The sequence below is a fragment of the Nyctereutes procyonoides genome, unplaced genomic scaffold (genome assembly GCF_905146905.1).
Source record: "Nyctereutes procyonoides isolate TBG_1078 unplaced genomic scaffold, NYPRO_anot_genome, whole genome shotgun sequence".
NCBI classification, from domain to species: domain Eukaryota; kingdom Metazoa; phylum Chordata; class Mammalia; order Carnivora; family Canidae; genus Nyctereutes; species Nyctereutes procyonoides.
In genome coordinates this window covers 9,224,077-9,236,873 of record NW_026575051.1, presented here as the reverse complement: position 1 = coordinate 9,236,873, position 12,797 = coordinate 9,224,077, and the positions used below count along the sequence as shown (strand labels likewise).

Genomic DNA, 12,797 nt, shown 5'->3' with positions numbered 1-12,797 from the left:
AAGCAGGCAGCGCATCCCCGACTCAGTGGCCTTAGAAGGCCTTTCTTGCAGCACGCCGCTTTGGGTGATGCTACGCAACCGGTGTGCAGAATTTTCAAAGGTCCAACTCCATTGATGTTTTTAGCAGCACATAAATAGAACTACAGTTAGTACAACATGGAATAGTGAGAAAACTAAGATTTGGAGGCACAAAGACCTGAGCCAAAGTCCATTTCTTCTTTCCCTAGATATTCATTCATGCAAAAGCACCAGCTATGCACCAGGCAGTGCCTTAAGCCCTGAGTATAGGGTGGTGGATACAAACAAGTCCTTATGTAAATTTTGGGTCTTTGATGCTAGTACAGAAGACAAGTAATAAACCAGATAAGAAGGTAAAATAAATATACAGTAAGTTTAGATCATGATTAACTCCAAGGAGAAAACCCAAAGCAGGGAAGTGGGATATGCACAGTTGGAGTGGGGCCTTGGGGTGAAGGTGACTGTTGAGTGAGCATCTGAAGGAGGCAATTCAGGAGTGGACAAATCCTCATCTGTATGTACGGATAAGCCCTTCCTTGAAGGGTATTCCTGAAGCCCAAATGAGATGATGTATGTGAGGGTCTGGGCAGAGGGCCTAGCACATACTAGGGTGCTCAGAAGAAGTTCATGCCTTTTGCCTCCTGTCTCACCCCCTTCTTTACTTCCCTGAACTCCCAAAGGTTCATCCACTATGTAGATTCTCCATGGTGTAACTTAACTTCGACTAGTTCCCCAATAACTCTGGCATCTCCAGGGGCCAGCTCTTTCCTTGTCATGTCCTTGTTCCTAAGGAATGCTGGTCCAATTTGATTTCATGCCAACATGAAACCAATTAAGATAAAACTACTTCAAAATACATCCATAGCACACTTTTCAAAACTGATGAGTATCACATGAACCACTGATATGGAATCATCCATCCATTCATCCAACACACTTATGGAGCACCTACTGTGTTCCAGGCACTGTGCTAGATGCGTTGGATGTAACAAAACAGACGAAAGTACCTTCCATTGTTGCAGCTGGCATTCTAGTGGGGGAGATAGGAAATATTCCATAAACATAATTAATGAGCAAATCAAGTAGTCTATTAGAAGGTGATAAGAGGAAAGGCAGAAAAAAAAAGTAGAACTATGATAGAGGGGTTGATTGGTAGAAGAGATTAGATCTCACATAGGCCATTCTCTGCTGCTCTGTAAGGCAGGGGTTAGGGTGATGGATGACACCCCAGTGGGGCATTATGAAGCTGCCTCTTGATCCTGACCTTGTGTCCCTCCCTTCCAGGCGCCGTGGCCTGAGTGACCAGACCATGGAGACCCTGCTTGGTGGCCTGCTGGCGTTTGGCATGGCGTTTGCCGTGGTCGACGCCTGCCCCAAGTACTGCGTCTGCCAGAACCTGTCTGAGTCACTGGGGACCCTCTGCCCTTCTAAAGGGCTGCTCTTTGTGCCCCCTGACATCGACCGGCGGACAGTGGAGCTGCGTCTAGGGGGCAACTTCATCATCCACATCGGCCGCCAGGACTTCGCCAACATGACGGGGCTGGTGGACCTAACCCTGTCGAGAAACACCATCAGCCACATCCAGCCCTTCTCCTTCCTGGACCTCGAGAGCCTCCGCTCCCTGCACCTCGACAGCAACCGGCTGCCCAGCCTTGGGGAGGACACCTTGAGGGGCCTGGTCAACCTGCAGCACCTCATCGTGAACAACAACCAGCTGGGCGGCATTGCGGACGAGGCCTTCGAGGACTTCCTGCTGACTCTGGAAGACCTGGACCTGTCTTACAACAACCTGCATGGCCTGCCCTGGGGCTCTGTGCGGCGCATGGTCAACCTCCACCAGCTGAGCCTGGACCACAACCTGCTCGACCACATCGCCGAGGGCACCTTTGCCGACCTGCAGAAACTGGCGCGCCTGGACCTCACCTCCAACCGGCTCCAGAAGCTGCCCCCAGACCCCATCTTCGCCCGCTCCCAGGCCTCCGCCCTGACCGCCACGCCCTTTGCTCCAGCCTTGTCCTTTAGCTTTGGGGGGAACCCACTGCACTGCAACTGTGAGCTGCTCTGGCTGCGGAGGCTTGAGCGGGACGATGACCTGGAGACCTGTGGCTCCCCAGGGGGCCTTAAGGGCCGCTACTTCTGGCACGTCCGCGAGGAGGAGTTCGTGTGCGAGCCGCCTCTCATCACCCAGCACACGCACAAGCTGCTGGTTCTGGAGGGCCAGGCGGCCACGCTCAAGTGCAAGGCCATCGGGGACCCCAGCCCCCTCATCCACTGGGTGGCCCCCGATGACCACCTGGTGGGGAACTCCTCAAGGACCGCCGTGTATGACAACGGCACCCTGGACATCCTCATCACCACGTCTCAGGACAGCGGTGCCTTCACCTGCATCGCAGCCAACGCCGCCGGGGAGGCCACGGCCATGGTGGAAGTCTCCATCATCCAGCTGCCACACCTCAGCAACAGCACCAGCCGCACCGCTCCCCCAAGTCCCGCCTCTCGGATATAACCGGCTCCAGCAAGACCAGCCGGGGAGGCGGAGGCAGTGGAGGCGGGGAGCCTCCCAAAAGCCCCCCGGAGAGGGCTGTGCTTGTGTCCGATGTGACTACCACCTCCGCCCTGGTCAAGTGGTCGGTCAGCAAGTCAGCGCCGCGTGTGAAGATGTACCAGCTGCAGTACAACTGCTCCGACGATGAGGTACTGATTTACAGGTGAGCCGGGGGCTGCCACCAAGGCAGGGGAGGTGGCTGGCGGGGGAAGGAGGAGGGGAAGGGGAGGGTTTTGAACTGTTCCCTCCCACACCCCTTCTCCCCAGAGGTGCCTGGGAGATTCATGCAGTGAACCGTGCCCTCTGTGCAGGTAAGAGAACATAGAAAGCATATCGACTAAAGTTTAGGAAGAAAGGAACTCCCGTGGACAGCCCCAAGAGATGAATATGTAGCAGGACCAGGCCTCCCAGGGCAAGGCTCTGGCAGGTGGTCATGTGGCTACGAGCCTCTGAACTTTCTGTTTTGAGCCCCAGGTGGAGAACAATGAGCAGACCTCTCGGGGAAAGGATCTGACTCCTCCAAGGAGGGATGCATCTGGCCTTCACCTGGACTTACATGCAGTCATGCTTAAGGCTTTAAGGTCCGGAAGAGTAGAATTCAGATCAGGGTCCTGCCACTCATTTAATTATCCTGGCCTGCCCATCTGTCTCCATTTGTAAAATGGGAGAGTCTGTACCTGACTTAGGCGGGATGCTTGATTGCAGGTAATTGAATGCAATCCAAACTGGCTGAAGGAAAAAAAGGGGGGGGGGCAAGAGATAGTGTGTTGGCTCGTGTAATGTAAAAGCGAGTCCCCCCACCAACATCCTGGATTTCCCTTACGTCTGGTTGGGCTCATCTCCACCAAGTCTCTTCCCTCGAAGCAGCCCTAGAGTCCGTTTGACCCTTTCTCAGTTGATCCCACAGAAGCCCTGGATGAACTCTGATTGGCAAGAGCAGGTCACGGGAGCTGCCTGGGTATTAGAGGTGGGGTCATTCTGCACCCCATGCAGAAAATCTCTGGGCACCAATCTCCTTTATCTGGAAGCAGAGACCATGATGTTGACCTTGTAAATTTATAAGATGAGGGTCTAGGGGTCATTTCCTGGGCTTGGTAGAGAGGGAGGTTAAAACTAAAAAGCTATATAGAATTGCCTCTGTCATTCAGAGGGAGGAGCTCACGGGGTGATAGATCCAGGCCAGAGTGTCCAGGGTCCAACCACAAATGAGTTCCCATCTTAAGACAGCCTCGGTTTGCAGTAAACTTGAAGTACATGGCCAAGAATCTCACTGCTCAAGGAATGCCTGGATTCTTCTAAAATTCAGGGGTTTTAATGTTTTTATTTTATTTTTTCAGGGAGAGAGAGAGACAGAGTGAGCCTGAGAGTGAGTCGGGGATGGGGGAGGCAGAGGGAGAGGAAGAGAGAATTTTAAGCAGACTCCACACCCAACATGGAGCCCGATGTGATGCTTGATCTCATGATCCTGAGATTGTGACCTGAGCTAAAATCCGGAGTCGGACACTTAACCGACTGAGCCACCCAGGAGCCCCTCTTTTATACATTTAAAATGATTATTCTGAGAAGGGATCCCATTGGCTTCATAGACACACAAAGGGTCCATGGTGCAGGAGCAGTCAAGAGCGTTGAGAGTTCTTCAAGCTCCAATCTCCATTGAGAAGTCTCTGGATGGGAATGTGTGAAGGAGAAGTGCTTGTAAGGAGGGCGTTCATTCACCAAATGGAGTCCCTGAGACTGAGGGGTGCATCATGGAACCTAGTGGAAACTGAGGCACTTCCTTGACCTGGCACATACTTGGCTTATCTGGAGAGTAGCTTTGCTTCTCAGTCTGTGCAAAAAAAAATGGCACTAGAACCTAACTTAAATGTATGCATATATACATATATAAAGAGATCTATAGGTATATCATTAAGCCTAAATATACATGTATGTATTTTTCTAATTATAAAACTAATAGTCTTTATAGAAAATTTGGAAAGCAAAGAAAATGACAAAGAGAGAGGCACCTGGGTGGCTCAGTTGGTTAAGCGTCCAACTCTTGGTATCAGCTCAAGTGGTGATCTCGAGGTTGTGAGATCGAGCTCTGTGTCTAGGTCTGCACTCAGAGCATAGCCTGCTTGGGACCATCTCTTCCCTCTGTGCCTCCCCTCAGATAAATAAATATATATATATATATATATATTTTAAAAAGAAAATGACAAAGTGACATAAGAATTACCTGTAATCCCACAACCCAAAGTTAATCAGAGGCATTTGGACTCCCAGTTTTATTTCAATCAGAAAAGGAGCGCCTGGGTGGCTCAGTTGGTCAAGTGGCTGCCTTCAGCTCAGGTCCTGATTCCAGGGTCCTGGGATCGAGCCCCACATTGGGCTCTCTGCTCAGCAGGGAGTCTGCTTCTCTCTCTGCCCTTCCCTCTGCTCGTGTTCTCTCTCTCAAATAAAGAAAATCTTTAAAAAGCAACAACAAAACAATATTTATGATTAGTCTAGTTTGTACTTCTTAATTCTTTACACTCAAAGTTATACTTGCTTAGTTCCCATGGTGCCCAAATATTTCCCACTTGTCTGTACCACAATTTCTGTAACCAGTCTTCTATTGTTGAACATTTTCAACATTAAAAGTAGTGCCTCAAAGGATTGTTGTACCTAGATATATTTGTGCAAGTTCAGTGATTTCCTTAGCTTATTTTTCTAGGGGTTGAATCACCGATTTAATGAGTAAATTATAATCTTTATACATTGCATGTAAATATTTATTGACCTCACCAGAGGAAAGTGACAGTGCCCATTTCGACCACACCTTTGCCAATGATTGAGTATGTAAATACTTTAATTTTTGACAATTTTATAGATGAGAAATGGAACTTGTTTTAATTTGCATTTTTTCGATAACTTGTGAGGTTGACCTTTGGAAAATAAGTATATTTCTTCACTTGTGAATTTATTATATGGTCTTGACTTTGATAAAAAGTGTAAAGGCGAAATGCTCCCTGCTCTGAGGCTCACACAGAGCGGAGGTAAGGCAGAGGAGTGGGGGCAGTGGGGGCTGTTGGTGTCCAGGCAGCAGCACGCCCATACGGTGCCCCTCCCTGGGGGCCCCAGAAGCCCAGGCAGGGGCACAGGAGGGGCTGGGGCTCTGCTCCTGAAGTCACTCAAGATGGGAATTCAAACTGCTTGCATTCAGTGAATGAGAACCTGGAGATAGTAGGTGCATAAAAATAAATGAAAGGAAAGCACCAGAAACCTTGGAATTAAAAAACAACACAAAAACAAAAACCTGCTGACTTCCTCTGAGTACGGTCACAAGGACTGGAGGAGTCAGAGCTCAAGAAGCTCATAGATAGTGTGAGCACACAGCTGGTGTTTGAGGTACATGCTTCATGATCATCATTGTTAGTAAAAGTAATAGTAATGGTGAGAGGAAGACCATTATCTTGTCGGCTATGCTTGGGGGAGGAAACGAAAGAGGAGGGTTAGGTACACAATTCAGTCATCAAGACAGAGTTTCAAAATCTTAGAGAAGTTCAGAGTGAGTCTGTAACCAGATGATTAGGGACAGCAGTCACTAGACACCATCACTGCCTGCTTATTCTGTGTCTGACTTGTAGCTTTTCGGGCAGTGTCCCATTTAGGCCCCCCTCCCGCAGCATGCCGAGAAGTAGAAGGGGCCGAGAGAATTAGAACGCTCTCCCAGGCTCACACGGCCAGAAGTAAGCGGGACTGATTTGACCCCAGGCCTTCTGTAGTCTGCGCCTTAGACTCAGCCCTGTGGCCACGCCGCCCAGCACCCTAACAGCGACTCTGGCTCCAGAGAAATAGGGGACCGCGATAAGAAAACAGAATTTTTAGTAAAGGAATTGTCCCCGTAAGAAAGAAAAGACACCAGTGGCTTCACAGTGTCTCCTGATGTGCACAGACTTTAGCAGGAGTGTACAAAAGAAAGGAAGAAAGGCCTGAATCCGAAAACAAGGAGGAGCACACGCTGTGTGGAGACAGAGCTAAAGGCTGCCAAATGGGGCTTTTGAATCTGTGTTGGGGGCAAAAAGGAAAAATGACAACAGCTCGCTGGTTGGGAAGGAGGGTGCAATGAGATGAGACAAGAGCCAGCCGGCCAGCCTGGCCGTTTCTGGTTTGCCCCCACAGCAACAAGCAGGCAGGGCCACAGATCTGCGCTGACAGCTTACTGGTGCCGGGCGCTATTCTCAGGGCTTTATGCCAACCAACTCATTTAGTTTTTACGATCCGCAGGAGGTGAGAACTATGATCATTCCACTTTCCATATAAGAAACTTGTCCGAGGTGTTATAAGGGGTAAGAAACAGAGACAGAAGTAGGATCCAAGCCGCCCAGGAAGGGCAAGACCTACACCACAGAGAAGGAATAGAAGAATGTGAGTCCTGATCCCGAGGCCCCCCGGGGTCACGTCCAGGACTACAGGAATGCTAGGTGAGCTTGCTGAGCTGTGGGAGTGGTCCTGAGGCAGCCTGGACGGAAAGACAAGTGCTTCAGATGGGAAAAGGGGCGGATATTCTGCTTTTCCAAGAATAGACCGCGTAAAGCATAGGATGCTAGGCTGGGCATGGAGTCCCTGCCAAATTCTAGAAAGGATTTCACAACAGATGGCGGTAAGCCCTCGGGAAAGAATGCTGATTGCCAGGCCCCAGCATGGGTTCCCAAGGAGAAAATCTTGCCCAATTACCGATGTGTCTTCAGGAGACACTGTGGACCTGCAGCTCAGACATGTGTGCCTCCTTGTCATTCTCAAGGGCAGCACCTCTCAGTCGATATCCTCCTTGCAGAGCGATTCTCCACCACCACCCCCACGCGTCCCCACAGGGAAGTGAATTCGAATCTCTGGGGTGCTCAGTGCCTTTGGAAAATGTCCTAGGAGTTTCCATTGGCTATGACTCACTACCATAAACAGAGCTTATCAGAATTTTATAGGACATTTGACAAAATCTCACACTGTACTTGGAACAAAATGGAGAAAAGCGTACTGGTGAGTGCGCTTGAAATCGGTCAAGTAACTAGACTGATACATTGGTGTGAGCATGTACATGCTGTGCCTCTTCAGCTTCTGCCCCCATTTCTGTGCTGCTTGATCCATTTTCTTATTGTCATGGATAACAACATGCAAGATGTGCATTCCCTCCCCTTGGGTCCAAGGACTCAATTCAATAAGCGCAAGGTGGGGAACATCTGGCTTGACTGGAATTTTGTGTGGCATAGGCTCTGAGTTTTCATTGATCTCAAGCACATCGTGGCCACTAAGTGATGGAGCTGCTAAGCCTCCTAACGTTTTTGGTTGTGTTAACAGAAGTAAAATGCTCAGCTCATGAGAGATTACGAGCCACTGAATCATTCAAGCTGATCAGAGCAGAGCTGTAGAATGTGTAATACAGGATGGCATGGTCGTAAGAGTCATTTTACCAACTGCAACGTGTCCAGAGATCAACTGACGAGAATGGGATTCTGGAAGCTCCATGAGATGGAGGAAGGTTACCTTGGAGATGAGGCAGCTTAGAAAAAAAAGACCTACTCCCCTTAACTTATTCAAAGAACTTAGGAGTAGAAGAAAGGAAAACACATCCACGCACATGCGCACACACATATGAAAGTAGGCATCAGCCCATTATGAGAAAAAAGCCCAACAGCAACAGCTTTACATACCTCTCTCATTGCTCTCCATCTGGCCATGAAATTTGGTTTTGTATCTTTCTTCCTTTCCAGTATGTGCTTTCCATGTGTACTTATCTCTGTACCCCCAGCTCCTAGTAAGTCCTGGCCCACGACAGCTACTGGTTGACATTCGGTGAACTGAACAGAATGGAAATGAGCTTCAGAGCTGCCCAACAGCAGAATAAGTAAGAGCTGCCTCAAGTAGTGAGCCTGTGCCAGAAGGGTTCAAGCACAGTTGACTTCGTGCCAGGGACACTGACTTTAGGCAGGTATGGAAACATTTGACTTAAATGATCCCAGCCCTGATGATCTCTGATTCTGTTTAAGACCTTCATAATCCCATGATTAAGACAATATGGTTATCGCTCTTGCTAAATCCACCTGTTTTTGCCAGTTAGGGCCACCGTGGCATCTTACCTCCCGGGGTTAGGGTATGCTATCTCCTAGGGGTTTGAGCCCCAGGGCCTGAGGTCACAGACAGGGACTTTGGCAGAGGGTCAGATTTTCCAACCAGAATAGGACACGAGTCATCAATAGGTCACCCAATGGTGACAGAAGGCCTGGGAGCTGTGAGCAGTGTCTGAAAGCAACAGCTTCTAGTCCACATACCAGGAAGGGGGAGCAGCTGTGGTTAATCCCAAATCATGGATACCTCAGGATTTGAATATGACTATGAGATGGAGTCTTGTTCTTTTATCAGATAATTAGCTCCCTAATTATCTAATGGTTCTCGCTGACCTCAAGGCATTTGTCTTCCCTACATACATGCGGCTCAGCCCCAAGGCAGCCCAGCATGTTTCCCACATGACTGGGGGAGGGCCAACTCTCCCATCTCTCTGCCCCAGAGCCTGCCCTTTCAGGAACTGTCCAGCACTAATGAGGACAGTGTCAGAGCAAGGAGGGGTCACAAGGGGAAGAGGAAGGGTGGTGGGAGAGGAGTCAGCAAAAGGGGAGCCTTCCTCCCCACTGGAGAAGGCAGCAGCTAGTCCCAGCTCAGCCTCATCCCTGGTGTGACATGGAAAGTTAAGTGCCCTGCATGTCATTATCAGCCCAAGTGACATTCACAAACACTTGTCTCCAAGAGTCATCAAGAACATCTGTCACCAGTCGTGATGTTGGAACTGTCCCCAGGAGGGCCAGGGGAACAGCGAGCATGCTTCTAAAGCACAGTGTGGAATTAGCCAGGATGCCGCCTTGCCTTCCTGTTGCTTATTATGCTGTGGCCATCAACATGTAGCGCAAGCAGGGGACTGAGAAGAGAGACCTCAAAGTTGGGGGAAGAGAGCAGCCATTCCAAGCCCCACCCCTGCTCTATCTGCAGGCCTCCCTTCCGTGCAGTCTTCTTCCATGAATGTCAGACATCACACCGTCTCCCCATTCTGGGCAGACTGGGCCACCCCACTGAGCTCTGCATTGCTGGGGAGGGGGCATCTTCTACTGTTGGTCTGCCTTCCATCTAGGGAAAGGATAAGAGGGCCAATTCAGCCAGGTTCCACCCCATCAGCATCTTATCAATCAACACTGAAGTGGAGATCTATCTCCTCTCCAGGGAAAGACAGCCATCTGCACCATGGGGCGGAGGGGAATTAACCAATGAACCTGAGACTTTGTGGATATGGGGAGAAACTGGTAGGGACAAGTGTTCCCTAGAGGGAGAGGGAGCCCAGGTACAGGACCTGCTGTCTATGCAGGGGGAGGTCTTTGACTCGGCTGCTTCCCCAGACACCCCAGCTTCCAATGAAAGAGTTGATTAAGCTCCCACAGGTGAAGGAAGAAAACGGTGTGAAGGAGGAGACGGGAGTGGATGGGTCGGGGAAAGTTCCCTAGAAGTTTGCTAGTCGGAGCCAAAATCAAAACCAGCCTGCCTCGGAGTTTATGTTTTTCTAAATTTCTTTCACACTATTAAATTACTGAAACCAGAGACTGCATGAGCCTGCATGGCTCAGCAGTTGAGCGTCTGCCTTTGGCTCAGGGTGTGATCCCAGAGTCCCGAGATCGAGTCCCGTGTTGGGCACCCTGCATAGAGCCTGCTTCTCCCTCTGCCTGTGTCTCTGCCTCTCTCTCTGTCTCTCATCAATAAATAAATCTTTAAAAAAATTATTGAAACCTGACATCCACAAGGGAGAGATGGACAGGACAAATATTATGCTCATTTTATAGGTGGTGAAACTAATTGTCCAATGAACTGAGTAGATTTCCCAAGATTCCAAAAACTACAGACTGGAAATGTGGACTCTCATGTTCAGTGCTGTGGGGCACGTCTCACTAACAGCACATGGGTTTCTGTCAAGGCTATATAAACTTGGGCCAAGGAACACCAACTATAACTTCTCTTTCTGGGAAGGATGGGGTAACTCACCGGGAGTCTGCTGGGATTGTCTCTCCCAATTTTAGTTGCTTCCCCCGCATTTCTAGGGCCTAGCAGTGTTGAGAGAAAGTAGAACAGGAGGGCCAGTGTGAACCTTGAGTCCCACTCAGAAATGGCATCCTGGGACCACCTAGCAGAAAATAAAGGCAAGATGAGAATTTCTATGCTGTACCAGGTGAGCCGCTCTAAAGTAACTTAGTTACTAGAGGCAGCCCAGAGAACAATGAGTCTGGAGTTAGAAGTCCAGGGTGCCAATTGGGATGAATAGAAAACTCAATGACTTAAACTCATTAGGGTTTACACGTCTCTCATGTAAAAGAAGTCCAGTGGAAGAGAGTTTAGGTCTGGTTTTCTGGGCAGCATGGCCACTGGGGGCCCAGCGCCTTCTAGCTTTCTGCTCTGGCATCTGCAGCACAGTTTCTGTCCTTAAGGTCACCTCGTGGTGCAAAATGGCTGCTGGAGCTCTAGCAGGAAAGATGAAAAGCAGAAAGCAGGCGGGCAAAGGGAAGTTTCAGAAGCCCCAGCCAATAACTTCTGCTTACGTCTCATTGACCACACCTGTCTGCAAGGGAGGCTGGGAAATGTAGTTTTTTTTAAGGCTAAGCACAATGTATCCCATTAATATAGAGAAGATAAGAAGGCAGCTAGCACTTCCAGAACTTGTTTGTGCCCCACCTCCACCATATACTAGTCCTGGGACCATGAGCAAACCATTCCATGTCTCTCAGTCTCCGTGTTCTCATCTGTAAATGGGAACAGATATTCCTCTCTGCATATTTCCTGGGATTGTGGTACAGAGAGAATGAGATCATGTATTTGCAAACACAACTTTCATAGTCAAGTGTGCAGTGCTGGACACATGTAAGTACTTATTGTTGTTAGAAGCCTATTTGCTTTCCCTTCTTGCCCCTCTTCTTGGCTCTCTTCTCCAGGATGCCTCTTATAGCGCCAGTCTTCAAAACCTTACTCCAAGAGAGTTGTAAACTTGGAAGATGATCTAATAGGGTTTTAGGAGATGAAGGTACAAGATGTAAACCCTTTTAGAAATTTTTGCAGTTCAATTGGGAAGACCCAAAGGAATGAATTTCTAATGGTGGAATTTCAAAACCCACAACACACCTGTGCATAGGGAAGACATTTTTCAGGGGTGCCTTCCAAGAGTGTTTCAAATCATATCATACCTTCTCATCCTTCCTTTCTTGCTCTGCACAAGAAGATGACACCACTCACATTCAGAAACCTTCAGGGCATCTGCTCCGAGGTGACTAATTTCTCTACTTGTCATTCCCTCTTCATTCTCAAAAAGCTCTGGCTGGAGACATCTCCAAAGATAGAAATAATTAGCAGGAGTAAAAGGATTAGAGTGTGTATCTGGTCTGCCTTGCTTCTGAAATGAGGCTCTTCCCCCTGTTGGTAAGGAAGAACCAGAGAATCAGCCAATTTTATATACCTAATTTTATATACCTTTGGTTAGTCTGTGGGTGGAAGTGGGGATATCATTTATTTCACACCAGGAAAACACCAGAGAAGGTTCACAAAGGCAGGGGCTCAGCTGGGAGGAATGTAAGGTGCTGGGGGTCAGTGTGGGAGGTCATCGGTCATCATAATGCCACCAAACCCTCATCTGACAACTTGCCCAGGTGGGTTCACAGTGGCCGGCTCCTTTCAGGAAGAACCAGGGGTGGGGAGAGTGTGAAATCGAGGCATCCTGACCCCAAATCCCACCTCTCCAGTCTCTCCAATCCTGGTGACAGGCTGGAATCTTTTGGGGAGTTGTATCTTCTCTCCAAGAGATTCTGAGTCAGCTTGGGGTGGCGCCCAAGCCTCAATGTTTTTAAAGCTCCCCAGTGACTCTGACGTGCATTCCGCATCATGCCACATGCCAGTGAAATCAGATGTGTGGGCAGCACGCTGGTGGGCAGAGCCGCTGTGCATCCCACGGCCGGGGGTTGGTCTCTGAACTTCCGGTAAGGGGAGAAGCTAGAAGACCTGCTCATCTCACCTCTTGGAGACTTTGCTTCATCCTTAACATTGAAATAAAAACCCCTTAGAATGGGGTTATCTCCCGAGAGATGAAGTATGTGAAACGCACGAGAAACTAAAGCAGCTTGCACACTTCAGTTGCTGGAGTCATTTGTTCTTGTCCTCCATTTGAGCCTGTGTGATGAATACAAGAATGGACTCTTCT

General features: G+C 49.0%; 1 protein-coding gene across 1 annotated transcript in view; it reads left to right on the top strand.

Moving 5' to 3' along the window:
• Positions 1 to 1,327: 1,327 nt before the first annotated feature.
• The window catches only part of LRFN2 (leucine rich repeat and fibronectin type III domain containing 2), a 39,038-nt gene continuing 27,568 nt past the window's right edge, over positions 1,328 to 12,797 (top strand). Inside the window, 2 exon segments of the mRNA XM_055330538.1 lie at positions 1,328 to 2,501; positions 2,504 to 2,726. Of these exon segments, the coding sequence (XP_055186513.1) occupies positions 1,328 to 2,501; positions 2,504 to 2,726 (1,397 nt within the window).